Consider the following 10,066-nt stretch of genomic DNA (forward strand, 5'->3'; position numbering starts at 1 on the left):
GTAATATACAAACGGTGCAAATATCCTCCCAGCACTATTCTGCAGTACTCTCGTGTTTATCCAGTCCTATCAAATCTGTCTAGGTTTTAATACTGTGCTCATCACTCTCCTACCTCTGGAGCTCATGACACATGAAGGGTGTTGCTTTTTTCTGGTCCTCAACATGAAATTAAAATTCATGCACCAGCCCACTTTGGTTCATTTTCTTTAAAGGGAGCATATGGCAGCATTTGGTACACTGAGTCAGACCATTGAGTCTAGTATATTGCCTCCAATGTTTGCCTATAGCTGATACAGGATATGAACACAACCACCATATACTCAATGGAGCTGTTCAGATAGGGGCGATATAGACAGAAATCTCTTTCTACCCTGCATGCCTTCTTTCCCAAAAGAGGAAATACAAAGAGTCTTTTTACCTTACCCTCGGCATGCTTCATTAAGCCTCCCATAGGGACACATGACTGTAAAGCACCAGTAAGGAGAGGAATGTAGGTGAAACAGCTGACCAGTTGGATGTGGTTCAGGTTTTCAAGTGCTGTGAAGTGTGACCCATTTTTAACTCAAGAAGTAGTGCTGTTATTTTTGCAGGTGTTGCCTTTTCTTCTAAGTCAGTTCTGAACCAAGTCAGGCATGGTGCGTGTGGTGTAGGACAGGGGTTCTCAATCTTTTTCTTTCTGAGGCCCTCCCTCAACAGGCTATAAAAACTCCATGGCCCACCTGGGCCACAATAACTGGTTTTCTGCATGTAAAAGCCAGGGCTGGTATTAGGGGGTAGCAAACAAGGCAATTGCCTGGGGCCCCCATGCAGCTACATTGCTCAGGCTTCGGCTTCAGCCCCATGCAGTGGGATTTCAGCTTTCCACCCTGGGCCCCAGCGAATCTAATGCTGGCCCTGCTTGGTGGACCCCCTGAAACCTGCTCACGGCCCCCTAGGTGGCCCCAGACCCCTGGTTGAGAACGGCTGGTGTAGGAAGTGGTAATGATCGCACTCTTTTTCCTCTGAGCCAGTACTGAGACAGTTCCGCAAAAGACTTAAGGGATGTTGTGCTTAAAGAGATACTGTCTTTTGGCTTAAATTCAAAATCGAGGTTCTGGCTACTTGTGAACTTTAGAACTCCTACGGCACTTTTTGTAAGAGTTGGGGTGTTAACATAGGTGTCCAGGCCATATTCTTATAATTATTTGGTTAATTCTCATTATAGTCTTCCCCCACCTAAAACTCCACTTGCCATTTTAAATGGAAAGATATATTCTTTGTATTCTTAACTGTTGGGGAGTGTTATGTGCTATTAAACAGCTGTTGCATTTCACCCCATAAATGGCTGCATTTCAGTGGTGGGTAAAATGTTCAGTGTGTGTAGTTCATATATCAATTATTTGTAAAGTACTTTGATATCCTTCTGGAAAAGTCATTATATAGGAATATATTGTTAAAATGAGTTATTAGAAAATTAATTTTCTTAAGAACTCAGACACTGAGGAGATTTTCTAAGCCTTGAGAAAATTAATCATGGAATAGGAATGACAGCACAGATGGATTTCTAGATTTTTTTTTCCAAATTAGTTGAGAAATCTGGCAAATGGTGCATTGGCCTCTATTTATTCTGTTTCACTTGTGTGTTGTGAAGACTGATTAGTTTGTTTATAAAGCATTTTGAAGAAGGTGGTGAGTGCTATGTAAGTGTTAAGTATTAGTAACATAAAATATTCAAAGACCCTAAGAGCAAGGATAAAAGCTTGACACAAAGGCTTCAAGTGTTGTGAAAAATGCTTGATAAACATGCAGCTGTACTACGACCATGTGATTCCCCATTGTCTATTTTCATGGCTGTGCCAGCACTATCAACACAAAAAGGAAGACAGCAATTTAATGGATGCTGACAGTGTTTACTCCTTATGGATCATATTTGGAGGATTAATGGAAATTGTTGCGGCCGGGCTCTCTCTCCCAGTAGTAAGTCAAAGGATGAAGAAGTGCTCTCTAAATGTACTGTGAAGTGAGCAGTGTGTACTGAGCGCTATAACAAGTCCCTCCTACATAACCTTGAGTATATTCTTCCTCATGTTTAGACTTCAAAAGTGATTTGTAATGGCAGCAGGTAGGATTCTGAGTGTTGTAGCAGATTGTTCTTGAACGTTGCACTGTTGAAACCTTAACTCTTATTCTTTATATTGTGTGCCACTGACCACAATTTCTGCACTTAACAAATAATAAACAATTATTACTCAAGTTGTTACAGTCACATAATTAACGTTAGGTCTAAGAAACTAAGGCTCAGTCAGGGAAAGTGACTTGTCCAAGGTCATACAGCAAGTTAGTGATAGAGCTGGGAATAGAACCCACCTTCCCCACTAGTCCCAGTCTTCAGCTCTAACAACTATTTAACAAGCAAATACAATCAAAGATAAAAAAGAATAAATGAAGTTGTGGTGCAGTGACAAATTTTTTACAAATAATAGAAGAAAATATTTTGATAGCCTGTCTTCAAGGGCCGGCTAAGGCCTTCAGAAATCCCAGCATGCAATGTAGTGTTTAACCCTCCATAGACTACAAATCCCAGCAGATAGAGCACTTGTGAAGTCCTCAGAGACTACAAATCCCAACATGCAGTGTAGGAGGGAAGGAAACTCCCTGCATTGAGACTACAATTCCCAGCATGCAAAGTGGCAACGAGGCCTATGTTGATTCCAGGCCCTCTGGCCCGCAGGCAGCGCTGGATAACCACGAGCAGGGACCCCCACTCTGCAGGGAGTGGGAGCAGAGCCCAGGGCTCCGAGGGAGGAGCGGGCCGTCACCTAGGCCTTTCCTGAGGAGGTAGGAGCAAGTTCAATATAACTCCCTAGGCCTGTCTTCAAGGGATGTATCCCCCTTCTTAGCTCTTAGGGTGCTGTTCTTCAGGTGGCATGGGACCCTCCCTCCCACCAGCTCTTAAGGGTCTGTGACTTCCCTCCTGACCATCTCATATGGAGCCCTTTACAGGGATGGGACTTTCCTTTTCCAGCCCCTGAAGGTGCTCTCACCAGCCTGCAGAGCGAGGGGAGCTACACTTTCCCCAGCCATCTGGGGTTGAGCGCTTCCTGTCTTGAAATGCAGCTGCCAAGGATCCTTAGAGGGATGACATGCTACTCTCCTAGTTTCCTAAGGGACTTTGTGTGACTGACTTTCCTAAGTCTCAGGGAGCCTCTTGATGAGGATGGGATGCCCCCAATCGCCAAGCCCCGGGCACATCACAGCTTGAAGTGAAGACATCCGAGATATTGGATCTTCGCTGCTACCCTGCTGTGGATATTCTGGTGTTGCCACTCCTCCTCCCCACTGAAAGGTGCATGCAGGCTAGGGCTGTCTCATTCTGTCAGGCTATGCTCGTGTCTTTTAAAATGGTAATTTCTTTTTGTCTTAATCCAGGACACCAACTGGAATCCTGAGAAATTGCAATGCAGGTTTCAAATCTCCAGTAAGTGTCTCCATACATCTCTCCTCCCCCTTTGGGAAGAGAATGGTTTTACCTCCAAAGTCAGTGCTGCCCTAGACTACAGCAAGGGGATGTTGTGGATTGCTACCCTTCTTATCCATGGCAATGTCGCAGTTGGGTGCCCTTGCCTGCTCTTTCGCTGTCTCGCTCTTCTAGAGAATAACAGCAGCTAAGGCAGTTGGTTACATGGATCAGCTTTCTTTCATGCTAGATACCATGGTGATGAACAGAGTAGAATTTAGATGTTCTGCCAGTTAATGTGTAGATACAGGGCAGTGATATCCTTCATCTTCAATGCTTCTATCCCTCCTGGTACACAGAGAGAAACTAAACTTCACATCATTTGTTACCGCCGTACGACTTCAGTGTGAGTGTCACTCTGTCATGTTCAGCCATCAGTATTGAAGTTGTGTATTCACAGAGCAGGCACAGCAAAGGTAGCAGCAGAACAAGATCCCTGCTAACAATTATGGTTAGGGGCATGTCTAGACTGTAGAGCAGTGGATCTCAGCTGGGGGTACTCGTACCCCTGGGGGTACGCAGAGGTCTTCCAGGAGCTACATCATCTCATCTCGATATTGGCCTAGTTTTACAACAGGCTACATAAAAAGCACTAGCAAAGTCAGTACAAACTAAAATTTCATACAGACAAAATGAGAAAGTAAGCAGTTTTTCAGTAATAGTGTGTTGTGACACTTGTATTTTTTGTCTGATTTTGTAAGCAAGTAGTTTTTAAGTGAGGTGAAACTTGGGGATACGCAAGATAAATCTGACTCCTGAAAGGGGTACAGTAGTCTGGAAATGTTAGGAAGCACTGACGTAGAGCATACCCCTATCCAGGCTCCCATGCTTGCGAACCTGTGCATACCAGGTCCACCTGCAAGTATCCAGGCTGCAGAGCTGCACCTGACCCACACCCAAGTAGCCAAGTCCACATTGGCACTGCAGCATCACATTTAGTGCTAGGATTTCTGGAGATGTATCCCAGAGTAAATGAGTTCACATCTATCCTGGAGAGATGGCTTCAAGTGATGAGGATAGCTTAGTCTTCGTGGCTTATTTAATCTTTTCTCTTTTGGCTGAAACAGCAGTTGATCCTGATATTTTTGGTGGTTCAGCAATAGATATTTTCCCTGGGGAAAAATATGGCTAGTTACCTTAGTGCTCTGACATATACATACACTTCTGGGGCTAGATACTGGCTTCCTGAGAGTTTATTTTTAAAAGCTTTACAGCGTAAGATACATCTTCTGCTTTGAAGAACTCACAAACTACATGGCACTGATTGGCATTAAATAGCATGATGCTAGTTTACTCACTTGGATTTTCACTGTGAAGTCTCATTTTCCCTTTTCACCTAAGTGATACTTCAGGAATAAACTAACAAATACTTACTATCTCTTCTGATCTGTTCCCTCTGGGTCAGTGGCATCACACACAGGGCTGAGTTAGTGGAATGTTAAAAGCACTCTCTGCTCTACAGATCCAGTCTCCAAGGTCCTGTCAATCAGATGGAGTCAATAAGGAAGCCCTACAGCGTGAAGTTGAAGAACTGAAACAGGAGGATCTTGCTCTGGATCAGGAAATTGCACAGTTGTTGGCTGAGTATGTTCTTGGATAGCTTGATGTTCAGCATGAGGCTTGGGGTTTTTTTTGTTTGTTTTTTAAAACGAAACAAACCCCAAGTATCGGAGTTGGAAACTGCCACCTCCTGTTGGTGGTGCTGATATTGCACTATGACCAAAATCTGTTTAGCTAGGAATAGTGTTAATTTCAGCATTGTTTGAATTACAGGGCACTTCAGCTACAAAACTGAACCAAGTACCTTGTCTCTTTGTTTTTTGCAAATCAAGGCTGGATTTAATCAGTACTTGGATTTAAGGAAAACCTGGAGGTTGCAGGGAGTAGTAATTGTGATTCAGTAGGCGGTGCTGTTCTGCATTGTGGTGCTGCTAAGGGGCACAAGATTACTTCTTCTTGTTAATACCTAACTCTGAGAACTACTTTTAGCTTTATTTTGTTGTGGGGAGAGGGATTGATCTGGAACACCCCTCGGAATGGAGACTGTGCTCCCCCATTCATCCTTCCTGACGATGTTTTTTAAAGACTGAGCTCTTACCTTCAGAGTCCTGTTGGCAAGTTGTGTGGTTTTGGCAGGTTCTGCTATCTCTCACAACTATCTTGTCTCTGCTAAACAAATGTGGTAAAGTAGCAGTACTTTCTCTGTGTCATTGTGGCCTTTCTGGGTTTGCTGTTACAGAGGTTACAGCCTGGAGGAACTGGAGAAACACATCTCTTTGCTCCATGAGTACAATGATATTAAAGACACTGGACAGATGCTGCTGGGCAAGCTGGGTAAGAAAGGCAGGGCTAACATGCAACTTTTCTCAGTAAATGTTTCCATGTGTTTCATTACAGAAGCGGGAAAGCTACGGTCCTAGGGCTTATCTTAATAATTCTTCAGTTGTAGGATTCTGTAGTTAAAATCCCATATTCAAGCACAGATACCTCTGTCATGAGCCCATTGGGATTTTCTCAACAGCATGGCAGAACCACAGAGGGCTATTCGGTGTCTCTTCCTGATCCTCTGAATGGGATGTGAAATTGTCACTTGATGACTGCTAGTGTTTTTCTGTGGATCATCAAAGATGAGCCGCCTGTAATTGATAGATAATCCTGAGAGCGTTATGTATTCTGCACTGCACAAGACTTAGAAAAAAATCCTGCAGTTAGGAGTGGAGTGGGGAGGGTGTATAAGGTAAGAGACATTTGGACTCATCCTTTAGCTAATGGAAAGCTTTAGGACAACTAGGCTTGGGGAGAGTCAAGTCTTTTCTACTGCCTAAACTCAAGTCATAGAAACCATGCAGCTAGCCAAAACTCTTGCTCACTAATCTGCTTCTCTATCTGTAATGGAAGCTGTGGTATTGATTCCTTTCTAGCAACAATTAGAGGGGTCACCACAAAGGAGCTGTACCCCAAATTTGATCTGGAACTTACTGACTAGCATTGAAACTGAAGACTACAATCTCCTGCAGAGATCACCATTACTGGGGTACTGCGTGTTGGTACCGTACACCTTGAGAACTTAGAAGGACAGTAAAGATGCAGAGACTTTCAAGGAAGTGTTACTTGACCGCTTCATTTCAAAGACTAACTTCTAGAATGGAAAAGCTATTGAATCCATCCCATGTTCCCGGTTTCAGGAAAAGTGGCATTTTGCTCTTTGGCAATGAGAGGAGTTTCAGTTGAAGTGTTAGGCTCCTCTTACTGTTCATTATTTAAAAAAAAAAAAAAAAAAAGGTTATAATTCAGAATTAATAGTTAACCCCTTCACTGTTGCACATGTGATAGGGTTCTTTGACATGTTGATGGTCTATGGGCTTCTTTAAGGAAGTCGTACATGGGGAAGCAATTGTTAGGTATCAGTAAATGGATGGAGGAAGCAGCAGTGGAGAGAGAACATGCAGAGCTGTGTTGTTTGTTTGTTAAAAACCTCAGAAGTGGGAAAGGAAATCGGCTAAGAGCAAGGTGTTTATATGCCTCGTGCTGAAAAAGCTGTGGGTGCTCAATATGTTATGGCCCCACTGAATTGAGTTCTGGAAGCTGGTTGTTGCATATGTATAATAGTAAATAAATGGAAAAGCATTAACTTGTGCTGCTGAATTGTCCAGTCTGAATAAATGATTAACTCTTATGTTCCCTAGCAATTCACTCTGATAGCCCATAGCAGGGGGTGGCCAAACTTAATGACCCTGCGAGCCGCATACGATAATCTTCACAAGTTCGAGAGCCGGGCATAACTGCCAGGGCTCAGGGCTTCTGCCTGGGGAATACACCTGCTGGGGCTTGGGGCTTCAGCCCCACACTTGCTGAAGCTCTGAGCCCCAGTGGGCACCTCCTGCAGGGCTGGAGCCCTGAGACATCCCCGCCCCCATCCCCCCGTGCAGGGCAGAATCCACCAGCCCCACCACCCTGCCACAGGGCAGAAGCCCTGAGCTCTCCCCTCCCCAGTGTGGTAGGTGGCGAATGGGGGGGGAGGGTACCCTGCAAGCCTCACTTTAACTGTAAAAGAGCCGCATGCGGCTGAGCCACAGTTTGGCCACCCCGGCCTATAGAGATGCTAAGAAAAACAGAACTGTACTCTCCTTAGACTACTATTTTCTGTGTGCCACTGTAACTCCAGATCAGAACACCTCTTCAGGCACTTCTCAAAGACCCTCAATAGGGTCAGTGAGGCACCATTGCTGATGGCTGCATATCAGACTGGACACATCGTTACCTCTCCCTCCTTGTTTCCAGATGCAGTCTCAATTAAAGAGATCAATAATATAATGAAGGGCTTCCTCAAACAATTTTCCTGTATTCAACATAGGTCACAGAAGACAAAACATACCTCACTCCCCAAATTATAGAAAAAGTGCTGACATCCTAAAGGGAGGAGGGTTCTGGCTGTAGAATTAAGGTAATGGTTCCCATGCAGTTCCTGGCTTTCCCCAGTAGCATTTTAGGGATTGAAACTTGTATTCATTATAATTGTGCACCCACAACCTTAACTCCACATTAGTGAAACTGTAGTACTTTCTATAAATTTCTCCCTGGGTAGACAACTCTCTGTGTGGGGTGTGCCACTGCTGCACAAGAGTTTGTAGAGGCTTGTATAGTTGAATACAGCTACTTCTATGAGTGTTCTATACCAAAAGAAAACTAGCGCACATAAGATGCAGGGTCTGTCTTTAAAGAGTTAACACACTCCAATGCACTGTAGGTGGGAGTACAATCTTTAGCCACAAGGTGGCAGGAGTGCTTCATTACTGCTTTACCTTTCAGTGGTTCCCAAACTTGTTCCGCCAAAGCCCCTGGCGGGCCAAGGGACATTCTGGCTGCCGCTTCCAGCAGCTCCCATTGGCCTGGAGCAGTGAACCGCAGCCACTGGGAGCTGCAATCGGCCAAACCTGCGGACGCGGCAGGTAAACAAACTGGCCCGGTCCGCCAGGGGCTTTCCCTGCACAAGCGGTGGAACAAGTTTGGGAACCACTGCCCATTGTGCAGAGGAACTTGGAGGCAGCTGAAAAAAATCCATGAATTAAGTTCAAGTGATAGAGGGGTTTTTTGTGGGGGTTTTGTAAACCCTCAAGGATAAGAGATGAGACAGTCACTATTGTATATACAGGGAAAGCCAGGAAAATTAATTCAAACTAACTAAAAGGTGTGAATGTAAAGTGGATTAGTTAAACTGCATTAAACTGTGTGGAAAATACTCAGAATTAAATCCACACTTTTAGTTAATTTGGATTAATGTTCTGAGGGCTTGTCTACACTTAAAATGCTACAGCAGCACAACTGCACCACTGTAGTGCTTCACTGTAGACATTACCTACACTGACAGGAAGGATTCTCCCCTCGGTGTAGGTAATCCACCTCCCTGAGAAGCGGTAGCTAGGCCAACAGAATTCTTCTATCAATCTAGTGCTGTCCATGTGGGGACTTAGGTCAATTGAACAATGCCACTCAGGGGTTTGGATTTCTCACATGCTGACTGCTGTAGTTAAATCTACTTAAATTTTCTAGTGTAGAGCAGGCCTGAGCGCCCTGTGTAAACAAGTCCTTAAATCCTTCCTCCCCTGCCATGATTGCAATTGCTGATACCGCAGAGTTACTGCTCACCTTTTAACAGCTGTCCAGGTACATTTTCAAAGGAGAAACTGCCTCCATGTGCCTCTTTGTACAAGTCTGGAAGAGGTAGAATCTCTCTTGATAGTAGAAATTCTGTAGTGGTGGGGGGTTTGCATACTTTGTTGCATCTACAGGCTGAGTTCATTACACGAATTAGAGGCTCCTTCCATCTCTCCATTCTCTCCCACAAGCACTGTGTGTGCTGCCCTCCCATCCCCTACTATTTCAGGGATTCTCTGAAACCCCTTTCATGCCCTTCCCCCCCCTCCCCCCGATGCCCGGGTTCCCCATTGTGACTCCTTTTCCCGCTCCGTTATATCTCTTCTATCTGGGAGATAAGCCATTCAGGGTGTCATGATGGATGGCAGGTGTCTCAGTCTGTCTCTCATTTTTCCTTCCGATTTTCTAATTTTTCCCCAAAATCAATAGGGTTCTGCCAACTGATGCCTAGAACGTTCCCGGAAATTTTGCAATTGGTCAGATGTAGTGTTCTAAAGGTATCACAGTAAATCCAAACAAAAATGCCCGCCAGTTGAGTGTAAGGCCTAGCAAGATCAGCCAATAAAATACACGTGTCTGCAAGATATTTCTAACTATCACTATAGTAATAACCAATGCACCATCAGTTTTATATTTAAAATATTTTTAGATTCTAAAATGAGGGATGTTACCCCTAATTTTGAGCCCCCACGTGTGATGAGAGTTCTCACTGCAAAGCATAACCTAGATATTAATGATTGGCACTCCATCAAAATCTTAGATTGCAATCCTTTAGTACATATTAGCGTCACACTTTGAGCCCTACATATTTTAGAAATACATTAGCTGATTGCTAATGTACCTGTCATGGTTTATGTAAAATAATCATTTGTAGCTTTAAATGAGCACTAATGGAATCTCAGTGAATTCTAAAG

The 10,066-nt window shown here is 44.1% G+C and overlaps 2 protein-coding genes across 2 annotated transcripts in view; one reads left to right on the top strand and one right to left on the bottom strand.

The window, feature by feature from the left end:
• Window positions 1–2,660: 2,660 nt before the first annotated feature.
• Window positions 2,661–7,133, top strand: SWI5 (SWI5 homologous recombination repair protein). The gene is made up of 5 exons (XM_054007225.1): window positions 2,661–2,818; window positions 3,410–3,458; window positions 4,960–5,081; window positions 5,737–5,831; window positions 6,419–7,133. Exons 1-5 carry the CDS (start codon window positions 2,661–2,663, stop codon window positions 6,481–6,483), a joined length of 489 nt encoding a protein of 162 aa, XP_053863200.1. The 3' UTR covers window positions 6,484–7,133.
• A 2,773-nt stretch (window positions 7,134–9,906) lies between these two features.
• TRUB2 (TruB pseudouridine synthase family member 2) overlaps window positions 9,907–10,066 on the bottom strand; it is a 10,460-nt gene continuing 10,300 nt past the window's right edge. The window contains exon 8 of the mRNA XM_054007224.1: window positions 9,907–10,066. This exon is cut by the window's right edge and continues 1,396 nt beyond it. The gene's annotated coding sequence lies outside the window, so the exon portion shown is untranslated.

The sequence above is a fragment of the Malaclemys terrapin genome, chromosome 17, assembly GCF_027887155.1.
Source record: "Malaclemys terrapin pileata isolate rMalTer1 chromosome 17, rMalTer1.hap1, whole genome shotgun sequence".
NCBI lineage: Eukaryota > Metazoa > Chordata > Testudines > Emydidae > Malaclemys > Malaclemys terrapin.

Excerpts from the sequence above, each read along its gene's own strand:
- SWI5 (XM_054007225.1), top strand. The coding sequence starts at position 2,661 with ATGCAAAGTGGCAACGAGGCCTATGTTGATTCCAGGCCCTCTGGCCCG. Across the intron at positions 3,459-4,959 it reads ATGCAGGTTTCAAATCTCCA|ATCCAGTCTCCAAGGTCCTG; the intron begins GTAAGTGTCTCC and ends TCTGCTCTACAG. Across the intron at positions 5,082-5,736 it reads ATTGCACAGTTGTTGGCTGA|AGGTTACAGCCTGGAGGAAC; the intron begins GTATGTTCTTGG and ends TTGCTGTTACAG.